The 13,782-nt window shown below is 38.7% G+C and overlaps 1 protein-coding gene and 2 non-coding genes across 3 annotated transcripts in view; 2 read left to right on the forward strand and 1 right to left on the reverse strand.

The window, feature by feature from the left end:
* The window catches only part of dennd3a (DENN/MADD domain containing 3a), a 31,253-nt gene extending 20,530 nt beyond the window's left edge, over positions 1 to 10,723 (reverse strand). Inside the window, exons 1-10 of the mRNA XM_084739297.1 lie at positions 10,541 to 10,723; positions 4,235 to 4,323; positions 2,573 to 2,728; positions 2,211 to 2,343; positions 1,746 to 1,861; positions 1,512 to 1,642; positions 1,294 to 1,405; positions 1,068 to 1,187; positions 833 to 931; positions 615 to 734 (exon numbers count right to left, since the gene is read on the reverse strand). Coding sequence (XP_084595423.1) covers positions 615 to 734; positions 833 to 931; positions 1,068 to 1,187; positions 1,294 to 1,405; positions 1,512 to 1,642; positions 1,746 to 1,861; positions 2,211 to 2,343; positions 2,573 to 2,728; positions 4,235 to 4,315 — 1,068 coding nt within the window. The 5' untranslated portion in view covers positions 4,316 to 4,323; positions 10,541 to 10,723. The remainder of the gene's footprint in view (positions 1 to 614; positions 735 to 832; positions 932 to 1,067; positions 1,188 to 1,293; positions 1,406 to 1,511; positions 1,643 to 1,745; positions 1,862 to 2,210; positions 2,344 to 2,572; positions 2,729 to 4,234; positions 4,324 to 10,540) is intronic.
* Positions 10,724 to 12,477: 1,754 nt separating this feature from the next.
* Positions 12,478 to 12,549, forward strand: trnah-gug (transfer RNA histidin (anticodon GUG)). The gene has a single exon. It is a non-coding gene; the product is annotated as a tRNA-His (tRNA).
* A 468-nt stretch (positions 12,550 to 13,017) lies between these two features.
* trnah-gug (transfer RNA histidin (anticodon GUG)) lies at positions 13,018 to 13,089 on the forward strand. Its single transcript has one exon. It is a non-coding gene; the product is annotated as a tRNA-His (tRNA).
* The last annotated feature ends 693 nt before the right edge of the window (positions 13,090 to 13,782 follow it).

Genomic DNA, 13,782 nt, shown 5'->3' on the forward strand with positions numbered 1-13,782 from the left:
TAATTTGACATTAAGTATAACTTATTACCTCTAATTATTGTACCTTTAGGTCTATAGTGTCTGATTAGGGTATAACTACTGACTAATAAATAATATTTTACTTCTAGTTTTTGTCTTGTGTAATATAAAGTGCAGCTTGTTATATCTGACATATTTTTAGAGGTGAAACCAAAACAACCATATTTGTGGATATACTTTGACTGTGTGCAGTTGCCCATAAAGATTACACTTCTGTTTTGTCAGCTGAAGCAGCCTTGCTCAATACTGGACCAGTTTCATAAACTGCTTTCCCTTTTCGTCACTTAAGACACGAAAGTACAGGAAAATAGGGCCCATGTTGACAAATACTGACGTTACCTTTTAAGATAAAATCCCAAAGCAAGAAAGCCAAAACTTAAATCTTAGATATTAATAAGAACAAAGTCTGGTAGCTGAATAGTTACAGTGCATGCCTGCAACCTTTGTTGCATAACGTCATACCTCTCTCTCTCTTCAGTTTCCCCCCGTCTACCTCTGTCCTTGAATGAAGATAAAAATGTGCCAAAAATCTAAAAAAAAGGTGGAAAGAACTAAAGTCCATAGCTTGAACAGAAAGAGTGAATAGTTATACTCACTGCAGCAACCTCTTCAAAATGACTGATGTGACAGCCCATCAGGAAAGCTGTTGGAGCCATGAGAAAGTCCAGCATTCCTCTGGCCAAGACAGGAACATACGGCTGCTGCCAGGACAGAGGCTGGACGAGATGAACAGAAGAACACATGAGGGAATACTTCTTCAATGTAAAATAAAAACTGCTGCAAATGTAAGACACAGCGTCCCTCCTCCACCGACCTGCAGGTACAGCAGCAAACTCTCTGCAACCAGAGTGAGTCTGGCCCAGTCAGCAGAGAAGATCACCATCCTCTGCTCTTGAAGGAGGCAGGACAGCACCTAGAGAAAGCAGGATGTACTTTATGGCTTGCTTTAAATCACTGTTAGGAAAAAGAAAAGTTTGTAGCACTAAAGAAATATTTTATATCACTCCAAGACTCCTTGTGCTTCTATCGGTCTCTGTGTGCTGCATTACCTGGAGCAGGGTTGTATGGGTGAAACAGAGGAAAGGCAGGTGCAGGTCGATGTCGATGAGAGGACTGTCCTGATCCTCCTTTGATGGAAGAACCACTTGGAGGGGACGGAGGCTGAAGCACTAACACACACACACACACAAATATATTACTGTAAATATCAAGCAATTGACAATGGTCAGACAAATTAAAGAGGTGGCTTGACACAGAGAGAAAGTGTTTTCTGACCACATGCAGCTGTCCAGGAGGCGGTAAAGGGACCAGGGACAGCTTGGCTGAAAACTCCTTTATCGTCTCCTCGAAGTCAGCTTGTCTTGCGGGACGCAACTGGACCAGGAGACTGAGAAGACGGAGTCAGAGTGGGAGACACAGAGAACGGGTTTAACATGTGATCAAATCACCTTCACTGAGGCCAGGTCAACCATAGGCTTTATAGAAATTCTTACCATGACAAGCAGTCTCTCAGGGCGCTGTAGTAGGGGAACTTGGAGATGACACACACGGCGAACGGTGTATAGAGACGAGCCTTTGATGAATTCCACCTGTGGCCATTCTGGACAGCACCGTCCTGACAGGACTGACATGGTAAACAGAGAGAAACAACCATCTGCATTCACTGGATTCAACAGGGTTTTGTTGTGTGTGTGTGTGTGTGTGTGTGTGAGGGTGTGTGTTTGTACCTGTACAGCCCTGTAGTATTGCGCAACAACTCCATGGGTTCGGTTCCCAAAAAGGTCAGTGAAAACCAGGAAGTGGTAACTGTCTTCCCTCTGCTCGCTGGCTAACTGAAGACCACCTAGCCAACGGAAAACGAGAAGTCTCAAGATATGCCACAACGCAGAGTGGAGCTGAATGCCAGTTTCATGTCATATAAGAATTACAACAACAAGATAACAACTCAAGATTATGATCTGGAACCTCGGCTGTCCTGGTGCCAGACTGGCAAGAAGGTGAGCCATGATGGTACCATAGTGCAGCAACATCAATCACATCATGACATTATCAAGTTAGATCAGAAGCAATGAGTCTTTGAACATGTAAGGCCATGTACTGAAGAAATGGACTGCTGTATTCACAAACAGGTGTGTGTTGTTAAATTCAAAACATGCTGATGTGCAGTTTGTCACAGAGGAAACGGACCATACCAGGGAAACAGAGCTGCGGTAAGGCGATGAGGTCCAAATCCTTTGGGACGCTGATGTCCTCTGTTGCTGAGGACACTTCCGAACGATTGACTGTCTCTCCATTGGGCACCTCTGCAGCACGATCTCGCCTCTTCTGCAAACAGACAGACAATGGATTTCTGGTTTATTTGATCAGTACAGAAACAGTATACATAAGATAAACTGAAAAAGCCGTCTGATGCATCTATTGTAGTGTTTATAACGGTTGCTAATTTGTAAGACTCCTCCCTAAATGTGATCTGAAACACCCAAACCTTTATCCACATGTAAGGACTTAAAAAAAACAGTATTTGTATTGTATTTAAAGAAAAAAAAATGTTTACCTTCTTGATGAAGCTTCTCCTCCTCTGCACACGACTGAAAGCTGGACCAATCGACTGGCTGGAGTTGGTTTCCTTGGAGACAAAAGGCGGGGCGTGGACCTGCAGTACCTCAGCTTCCAGCAGGGGGAGTTCATTTAACTTACTCTGCTGATGTAGCTATGACACAGTTTGGAAATATTTAGGGTGAGAGGTTTGGCCACATAGAAGTCATTGTACACATGAACACACAACACAAAATGTATTCTACTGTCATAATAAAGTGAAACTGTGAAGAATCAATGCATAAGTATAAGTGGAAGAAGCTGTAGTTTTGTATAGTTTTATATAGTTTTGAACCAATGTATCTAAAGACAATGGGCCTCATGCAAGAACATTTTCATATTCTTATCTTAAAGTTCTCTTACTTTTTTTTCGTACTTTTTTTTGGCTTGTACAAACACGCCACGTCAGATTCAGTCTTACACTCTTACCCTCAACTAACTGTGAAAATTACCTGTCTGTGCTTATTTGAGTGCACATGCATGAGAGCTGTAAATTAGCATAATTAACACCCAATATTATCTAATACTAAGCCTATGGTTCCTGCCCTATATGGCAGAAAGTGTTCATTTAATTAAAATGGCATCAAGGAGTAAAAACAAGAACTTTACAAGCTTTCAGATCCATGAAGGAAAATATCATTTTAACACTGTCATCAGTGGAATTGAGGGACCTGCTAAAGTCAAGAAAAGGGAAACATGAAGGATGTTAAGGCTGTTTCCTGAAGATAGTACTGTCACTGAAATAAAGAGGAAATCGTTCAGTATGAAAATAGCTTAAGAGGGGAAAAAAAAGCCTCACCACAGCAACGACTGCTAAAAGGGGAGAGGGTCAAGGCAAAGTCTCATTCACAGAAATGGACAAAAAAAATTCATGCTGTTACAAACGATGTTCTAACAGAGGCCGTTCCCCTGGACGGCAACTTGCATAAACCCATGTGTGAAGCTTTGGACTGACAGGAGATCATCTCCATTTTTAAATTAATGACAATATCATTGGGCTATATGGAGAAACTTAGATTTTACATTGTAATTCAAAATGCAGAGTCAAACTAATCTAATCATCTTCAAACTAATGAAATATACAATCATTAGTGAAAACTTTGGTTGTGTAACAGCAGATTAACTGAACATGAGGACATAAGGTCCAAACCACTCGAAAATTGTGTTCATACCTTAAATTAAATTCAAAATATGAGAAAATATGTGAATACAGCAAGTCCTCCGAAATCACTCGTACAAACCACTTTAGACCAAATCTGTTTGTAAGAGAGGATCTTGCATGAGGTGCACTGTTTCTATTTTCACACTGCAAATAAAACCTTTTAAAACACGTTCTCTTTTCTGTCTTTTTTTAGCTTTTTTCTGCAATTCAAAACATAACAGGTGTGATTAAGTTCCCAAGTGCAAAAGTATTAACTGAAATCCACAAGAGCGAAAGTACAGAGGAGTGGTTCAGTGATTCAGATATCTCTGAAATGTTCAAAATGTACCGCTAATCCTTAAATGGAGCCTATGTTGACATAAGAAGCATGCACAGTGTAAATGCCTCTGTTTATTTGCATACTTTGTGTGCACATGGTTCTGCTTCTGTCTGTGTTTCCGTGTGTATATATATATATACCTGGTGTAAGTCCCGGAGTTTATCACTGGAGGCTCCGACCACTACACATGCCTCCAGCAGTCCAGACGGGAGCTCTGCCATCACACAAACTGCCAGAAACACACACAGAAAGTGCGATGAGATGAGATCACTGTGTACATTTTTCAACAACTTTTATCTACAAAAATCTCTCAACTAAATTAGCAAATGATTTACTGTATCATGATATAATGCATACTAATAAAATTACATGTACTGTGAAAAGATTTTATATATATATATCACTTACTCTTACTACATAATTACAGAGAACCAGTGGCAAAATTTGGCAACACTGGTGACCACAATGTCAGAAGTAGCTGTGGTGGGTCAAAAATTTCATATTTTGACTATGACTCACAAAAGATTCCCAAAGCAGATGCTGATCTCATCTGAGGTAGAGTTCAGTTTAACAAATGTGTGCTTGAGTGCTTGAGCAATATAATGCGTAAAATATAGCATGATCCAAATAAAAACAGCTCAGTATTGGGTCTTACTTAAAGCATTACGCACAACATCAACACCCACACACACAGACAAATCTCTTTTTCCCGTAAACTTCCTCCAGATGTGTGTCGACACACACACACACACACACACACACACACATAATGGCACACCAAGACACATCTATAAACATTTAAATCAGACACACACACACAGCAGATGTTAGAGTTTAGCGATTGATGCAGTAATCCAGTTTTGTCGTTGCAATCACCGATGGGAGAACCAAGTTACAACAAGTGTACTTGAAAGTGGGCAAAGCAGAAAACACAAAAAGCTGCAGCACTTGCTGAGCACATTCTCGAGAAGAATTGCTCCATTCTGTTGAAAACAGAAGTCACAGTAATTTTGATTGTTATCTTCAATGTAACTGACGAGCATTCGCACTACTTGGAATGAGAGAGGCTGAACATTTCAACCAAACCATTTCTGCATTACTTTTTGCTTGCGTGTGTGCATGACCAACGGACCTGGAGCGTGTCTGCAGCTTGTGAAGGCAACATCTGAAGAACGCCTTCAGGGAATTTCCTCAAACTTTGGCAGCAATGGACCACGTGGACTCCAGAATGAACTGATTAGATTTTGGTGGTCAAAGGTCAAGGTCACTGTAACCTCATGTCCATCCCACTCCTCTGAACGTGATATTTCAAGAACGTCCTGAGGGAATTTCTTATAACTTGGCACAAATTCCCAAGGATGAACTGCTCATATTTTGGTGGGCAAAGGTCAGAGGTCACGGTGACCTCACAAAACATGTTTTTGCTCATAATTACACTAATTATGAGCAAAAACTATTACAAAATTAATCAAAATGTTGGTGATTACAGAGGGGTTCAGGTTGCCTGGTGGAGATCAGAAGCACTTTCAGTGACCTCTAGTTTCAAAAGCATCCACTTTGACTTCCCTTCTCACTTGCTAAGTAGTTTTCACACACTTACAAGTGACACCCATTTCTATTCCTATTCCTTCCTGTTTGCAAGTGCATAATTTCAGGTGGGGATGAAGGCGACCTCATGTGCCTCTCACTTTTATTGATGGTTTTAGTATCGACAGATACTCACGGTTGAGGTATTAGTACTGGACATGAAAAAGTAGTATCAAGCTACGCCTACTTGATTTGGGTTGATCTTCTTACTAAACTTTGTTCTTTTATTGTTTAGCCACTGAAGTTCAGATGAGAGAAATCTAAGCTAATGAAATGTTGATACACTCACCTAAGTGTGCACAAAAAAAGAGAGCACTTTGCACACTTCATACTAGTTGTTGAGTCTAAAAGGGTCTTCAACTCGGCACCACATGTCCAAAACTTTGTTGTGTTTAAAAAGAAAATGAGAAACATGACATGGAGACATAGTGCAATGACCTGGAGCAACAGCTTTGCTTTATTTTCTCACCTACGTGTCAAAATCGGAACTTAGGCAACAACTCTGCAGCAACTCTGAGGGGACAAACTCAAATACAAACCAACAGACGATGCCCCACCACTATTTTACTATTTTACCCTGAAGGGTCGCAGAGGGAGAAATCATCTTTTTTGTTTTAAAATATGTATTTCATGAAAATGTTTGCTCTTTAAAGTCGTGTCCCAGGTTTTTGTAGCTCTGTCAGATTTCTAATTTGCAAAAAAATTGTGTTTTATCCCTTCTCAAGAATGAGTGCACTAACCCTATTTAAATTAATTTACGTAACTAAAGTGTAGAACAGAATTAGTGCATCAAGAAGCTACATAGCACATACCATTTACCAAATTATAACTTCTATATATATATTTTTTTTTTTAATTGGCCAAGCTACTCTCTATGGGGGTACATATATCCCCCAGAGGGTACGTCTGCAGTTAGTAACTGCAGAGGTATAAAGGTATAAACACACTTGTTTGGATAACACCAACACAGAGTACTGCTTTAAGTTCTTATTAACCAGCCTACCTCAAACCAGACTGTGTATTAGCAAGAATCTGGTAATATAGTACGTATCATGGTACATTTAATATATTGCAATATAAGAGTGAAAATGATATATTAAATCTAATTTTAGTTAAACAGTCAGTATAACCAACAGAGCCCCATATGCATTAAATCTGAGTTAAATGTTTACTTTTTTTTAGCAATTAAAACAGTAAAGTTGCTCCTATCTAGGTGGTTGAGTGTATCAATACTTTCTTACAATCCTAACCTACCCACCATCCTACCTACCTATCTGTCTGCCCGTCTATTTTTCTGGGTCAGGCAGATCCAATAATAAACATCTGACTTGCATTAGTTGCAGCTACAAGCGAAACCCAGAGGATTGCATCCTTTTTCTCAGCTCTCTCTCTCTCTTTCATGTCTATCAGTTCTTCCCCTCGCATCTCACCTCCCTGCTTTTCCCATCTTATCTACTTTTCACCTCTTTCATCACATATTTGTGCGCTCTTTTTGTTCCCTTCTCTGTTTTGTCTTTCTCCACCTTCGACGCGCTTGGTTTCGTTCTTTCTCTCAGTCTTCAGGCCATTCCGGCCTCTGACTAACTACCCTGCTGTGTCACGGAAACACACACACACACACACACACACACAAGCTGAAGTAATTTATTCCCCGACAAACCCCTAATTTTGGAAACCCCATGCGTGTGGGACTGTGCGCTACACTTCTCGTAAACTCTGCCAAAGTCCAGCATCATAGTCGTTTTATAATCATCTGACACAAATGAACTGGGAGGAGAGTCTCTTGCGCACAAACACACACACACTCAAACACTTAATAAAAGGCAGATGTCATGCATGCGAGACTGAGACAGACAGAAACAAAAGAGAATCTATCGTCTTTCTGAATGGAACCAGTGCCTGTCCTTCATGCTTTCAGATTTCACTTGAAAAACAGCACAGAGTGCAAGAACTCTACCCTCAGTTTACCTCACAATAATACAGTTAAGACTCGAGTCTCGAGTTTAGCTTTGAGGAGGTAGCCTCCACGCAGACGTGCAGAGGCCGACCGTCCTGGAACTTTAACAAACAAGTTTGTCTTCATTCAGACACGAGGCAGCTTTGATAGAGCCAACATCAATTTCACCAAGCAGGTGCTGCCTGGTAAGCAGGTATTTTATAGAACTGAAAACACGTACTGTAGACTGCTGCTTCCAAAATGGAAGTGGTTAAGAGAAACAACACGTTTATGGAGTAATGAAAGTAATTTTGGGAATCTGCATATGTGATTTCTGTGACACAGGAAAGTCCTGCCAGTAACAGTAAATCAAACTATTATCAAAATCACAATATGGCCAAGTGCAATATTCATATATAATAATATAATATAATATTTTTTATAAAGGAAAAAATGTGCAACAAAACAGCATTATAATGAAGTACTGCACTGCTGCAAAGATGACCTGGCCTAAAAACCTTGTCATCCAGATGTAAGAAAACATGTTTCTCAATTTTTTTTATATCCTATCTGCCAGTGTCAAGCTTTCCTAAATTTAGAAATCACGTGGAGTTCGTTTTGAATTCAAATTTGGCACAGTCCTGTGGTCAGTAAATGGGCCAATGACTTTGTTGACACATTATTTTTGTACAAATGAGGCTTCCAGGTTTTGGTTCACACCTTGAAGCAATGCTAGAATTTTAACTTCAAACTGCCTGGAAATATTCATCACAAACACATCAGCGCACATTCACAGGTGTTTACTGACTTGTTCTGGAACACAGGAAGAGGCCGACCTCTTAAAACGGGTGACATGTCCTTTTAATGGGGAGCAGCCAACATTTACTAGGTTTTGGGTGGTTTGTGAGAAAACTGGAGCTAATCATTCCTGACCTGAACCGGTACACAAAATAAAGAAAGTCATGCACTCAGAGCTTCAAATTGGCACGAGCCAAATGCTGGAAAAATATGCAAGTGGCACATATTTGAACATTCACTGCATTTGTCTGGTGGACAATAAAGTTAAAGGGATAGTTCACCCCAAAATCAAAAATACACATTTTCCTCTGGCCTATAGTGCTATTTATCCACTGTTTTGGTGTTGAGTTTCATAGAGGTGTCTGCCTTAAATATTCTTCATATAATGGAATTAGATGGTCCTCAACATCAGTGTCTATTCCAGAAACAATGACCCAGTTACTCAAGACAATCCACAGACCTTGTTGTAAGCAGTTTCGTGTAGGAACTACTTTATTTGTAGCGTAGAACAAAAATAGGTCCTACATGAAACTGCTCACAACAAAGTCTGTGGATTATCTTGAGTAACAGATCACTATTTCTGGAAAGAGACACTGCTGTTTCTGGCGCTTTTGGCAGCACAAGCTGAGTGCCGTGTAGTTCCATTACGATCAAGAGAGCGCCGAAATCTCAAAAACTCAACAACTCATATCAAAACTATCAAGTGGGTGGCGGGCCTCCCCAGGGAGCATTCCAACCAGTTTCAGGGGAGACTCATTACATTACTTATTACATTAGGAGATCGCAAAGAATAGCCTGAAAGTTTGGGGTGGGGAGTCTACAGTCTACAAGCTGAGTGATATCTAGTTCCATTATAATCGAGAGAAGGCAGACATCTTTATGGTTGATATCCGCACAACTCTGCATCTCACGTCAAAACTAGATCAGAGGTTTTCAAAGTGGTTGGCGGGCGCAAACCAATTTCAGGGGAGTTTCAGCGAATGACAGTGGAATTATTACTTTAGCTGTTACGTTGGGAGATCACTTAGGCAAAATGTGTGTCAAAAAAACTTTTAAATGAATGAATCTTGTGATGCAGAAATGTCCTGTCCTACAAATCAGATTCTGCAGACTTTTTTTTAAATCTTTGTTTGCTACACATTCCTGCAAATACAAATAAATAAATAAATGTAAAAAACACAATAGAATTTTTTACCATGTTTTTCAATCAAAATAAGAATAATGATGTAAAATTATCTTTACCTCTAATATAATAAATCATATCGCAATTGCAGTATGAGTCAAAATAATCGCAATCAGATATTTTTCTCTAAATCAATCGGCTCTGGTTAAGAGATGCAGTAGTTTGGGTGAATTTTACTGTTTTCCCACGCTCCCAGAATCAGAAAGTAATAAATGCCTTTGGACATACATTTTTTTTTTATGTATTTGGTGTAGTCTGACCTCATGCAAAACAGCAATATTAGGTTATCTTGGCTGTTGAGTGTCTATGGGATCAGTCATGACCCCACAGACATTCAGGACTTGAGTGAAACTAAGCAAGTAAACTAAGTGGGGGTGGTCGTCTTCTTCCCAGCTTTGTCAGAGAGGAGGCCCACAGTTTCAGATCACTGATCTAAACAAAATTAAAACCCCAAAATCTTAACTGAAGTTCTATTTATCTAACTTTAATTTTGCACTCTGCATGCAGTATGAAAGCATGTAGGACAATCTCATATATTTCACTGCTTTTTCTTTCTTCAGCTTGTGACACTGCACTAAAAAACTGCATTAATGTAATCTCAGTGTCATTAGTAAAATCCTTTTCATTTTGGCGGGCGGATGGAAAAGTAATTAAAAAAAAAAAAAAGAGCAACGTGCGGTTTGTGCCAAGACACATCCCACTAATTCATCATGTACACAGCCCAAACAAATCACACAACACAGGATAACTTTTACCAAATCATCTATTCGTTTCGATTCATTTAAGGTAATTTTAGATGTGAACGCCAGCATTAAGAGCGTTATAACACTTCATAACTGACAACTGGCATTACCGTAAAGTTTGTTATAGAACACGGAACCGACTCCTTAAGACCAGTCGAGCCAGATTCTTGACTCAGCAAGGTTAAAATCAAACACTGACCTTAAGTCACTCGATCATTTCCACGGGCGGACGGTTAAGTTACACCGGTGAGGGAACCGCTTCGCTCCGGCTCGCTGTCATGAACCTGTTGAACCGTCTGAACGCTTCAGGAGACACTTCAACGCGGTCTCTAACTTTTACAGTAAGCTGTGATTCAACGGCTTCACATATACACTCACTCACACACACACACACACACACACACACGTTCAGTGTGGTTTACCGCTGGTCTGTCAAACTCGGCGCAGCCGCCACATTCGTTGGACTTCCTGTATCCTACATTTCAAAATAAAAGCTTTTGGTTTTATAGTTCATAGAGATGCGTAAAGAGTGACATTGCGCCATCTAGTGTGTGTTTAGTGAACTGCTATATTTAAAGACAAAATACATTTTATGTGATTGAACTACCAAACAAATAGAAAATAGAGAAAAAATAAGATAGAAAAGTACAAAACATTTAATTTTTTTTACTTTTTAAATAATTTAAAAGGGAGAAATAACTCATGGATTAGCTGTTAGACTATGTCTTCTGTTCACAACTGTTTATAAATGTTTTGTTTTTTTGTTTTTTTTCTTTAAGCAATGTTTGTGTACATGGACAAGAGAACATTTTGTGCTTCTTGATTTGCAGTATTTGCTTTTTTTTATAATCTTCCTTTATATTTTTCTACTTTCTATTTATTGTTATGCACAAAAATAACAAAGGCAAATTCCACATATGTATAAACCCACTACTCAATATACCTGATTCTGATTGTCTAAATTGCACCTGAAAACTACACAAACTGTAATGAGAATAAAACAATCTGCATTCTTCATCTCCTACTTAAAGATGTTTTTTTCACTGATTTTTGTTGTTGTTTTTGTTGTTTTTGTTGTTGTTGTTTGTTTTGAATAAATATTGATTTAAACAAAGGCATACCTACCTGTTTACAGAGCCATGTCCCAGGAACAAACCCTATATACAGATTATTATATAAAAAAATAAACACAGATAAATAACATGCTGCAGATGTGCACAGTCTTCTCATGTGCACACATAAATACAGATCAAAACATACAAACATTTGCACATGCACACAGCTCTAGGAACTATGAATCTAGCTGCAGATTAGAGACAGGGATTATCAAACTGGATGCAGATTAAAGTAGATTATAGAGAAATTTAGCAGTAAATCACACTTTTCATGATTTAAATCCAGCCCTCATATGTCTATTATACAATATGTTACATTGTTTTATGTATCCCAAATATAATAAGGTGAGCTTTGTTATGATGTCATTTTATGTTCCCATCCTGGTTTCTCCTGGTGAGATTATGTGAAATTAAATAAATGCTGTATTCATTTCTAATCTAGCTGCCTTACTTTTAGTATATTATGAAATAAAAGGCTACTTAATCATTTTGTTCCAAAGATTACAGATATGAACTGTGTTGTTACTCTTACACGCTTGTCTTACATGGAGTGTAGGCTTTTGTAGCTTATTTCACTCTCATTCCAGTTTTAGGAGCCTTTATGATGATGTGAAGGACTCTCAAAGGTTTTGTTCACACATCTGCTGTAATGGCTCAGTGATCAACCTGATTGTTTGAATTGAAGTGGTGTTTTTACATGTTTACCTTGCAGAGAAGGAACTGTCTTATGTTTTTTTGGTTGATTTTTATTTTAACAAGCAAGCATAAAGATAAGAGACAAGATATCTGCCCAAAACTGCTTTTTTAAAAACTCATCTCCACTCTCTTACCCTCCACTCCACTCTTATCTCCTAACAGAACCAGGAGAACTCAGAAACTAAAGTTCATGTTGTTTTCATCTAAATCAGAATAAAGATCAGGCGTCAGTCAGACTCAAAGGTTCCCAGCACAGCAATGATTTACGACGAAAGATGAGAATGAGTCTAATTCTGACGTGTTTCCACACCAGGAGCGACAGCCAGCCGTGATCGTATAGTGGTTAGTACTCTGCGTTGTGGCCGCAGCAACCCCGGTTCGAATCCGGGTCACGGCAACCTCTGAGCTGGTCGTTTTAAAAGGTCAGACTCGCTGAAGAAAGCTTCAAATGTGACGCAGTTTATTGAAATAAAGTACAGGCCATTTGTGTTAAGAATTAATCATAAAAAGCAGCTGGATTGCCAGTTGTTAAAAATTGAAAGTAGGCCTTGTCTAAATACCAAATCGACAATTTACAATAAAAGACATTTTATTAATTTTTTTTATCAACATTTATTAATTTTATTAAGACATTGCACATAAGAAATGTTGATATCGCACAGTCAAAATTATAAGAGTGCGATATCGATATATTTATAAATACTGAAATTGTAATATACATCAGGTAGAAAGGACCTGTAACACTCCTTTACACACTTGGGGTGAAGCAGCCTGTTGTTGAAGGAGTTCTCCTGCGTTGCTGTCAGTTCATGTTGATGTAGACGGTCATGTGGAGCTCAACTTCGGCCTCGATGACCATCAGCCAGCCGTGATCGTATAGTGGTTAGTACTCTGCGTTGTGGCCGCAGCAACCCCGGTTCGAATCCGGGTCACGGCACGTTTTCTCCATACGTGGAAAATGGTAACTTCTGCAATCTCCTCTTTCCTCACGGTTATCAAAGTATCCTAAGCTACTGTGGCCACTTTATTACGTACACCAAGCTAAAACTGATGCAGTCTACCATCAGCATGAAGATTATCATGTTTCGTTTATGCTGAAACTGTTTATCTTATCTTATCTTATCTTATCTTAAAGGACATTTGACATAGGACAAGTGTGATGCAATTTAATTTAATTTAATTTAATTTAATTTAATTTAATTTAATTTAATTTAATTACATTGATGAGGGTGGTAATAGTACCATCTCTCTGTATATAACGCAATACAGTTCAAATAAATTGCCCAAAATTATTATCATCGAATCAAACAGTTTCAACTGTTTTATGCTGTTTTATAGAAAGCACAACTTCAAACTGAAGCGTTGGAGGACAATATTCTGTGCATTATTTCTTTATATCGCTTGTATTGCTGTATTACTTTTTTCAATATTATATGCAATATTACTTACTTACTTCAATACCAGGTGCAATATCACATTCATTACCATGTCCAACATTATTCTTATTTTTTCCATTAATACGTTTCATGTACAATATTACAATCAATAGCATATATTATGTTCATTACCGTGTACAGTGTTAATTTCATTATTGTTATCATGTATCAAGTACAATATTGTGCAATAATAC

The sequence above is a fragment of the Lutjanus erythropterus genome, chromosome 16, assembly GCF_056507025.1.
Source record: "Lutjanus erythropterus isolate fLutEry1 chromosome 16, fLutEry1.hap2, whole genome shotgun sequence".
Taxonomy (NCBI): domain Eukaryota; kingdom Metazoa; phylum Chordata; class Actinopteri; order Lutjaniformes; family Lutjanidae; genus Lutjanus; species Lutjanus erythropterus.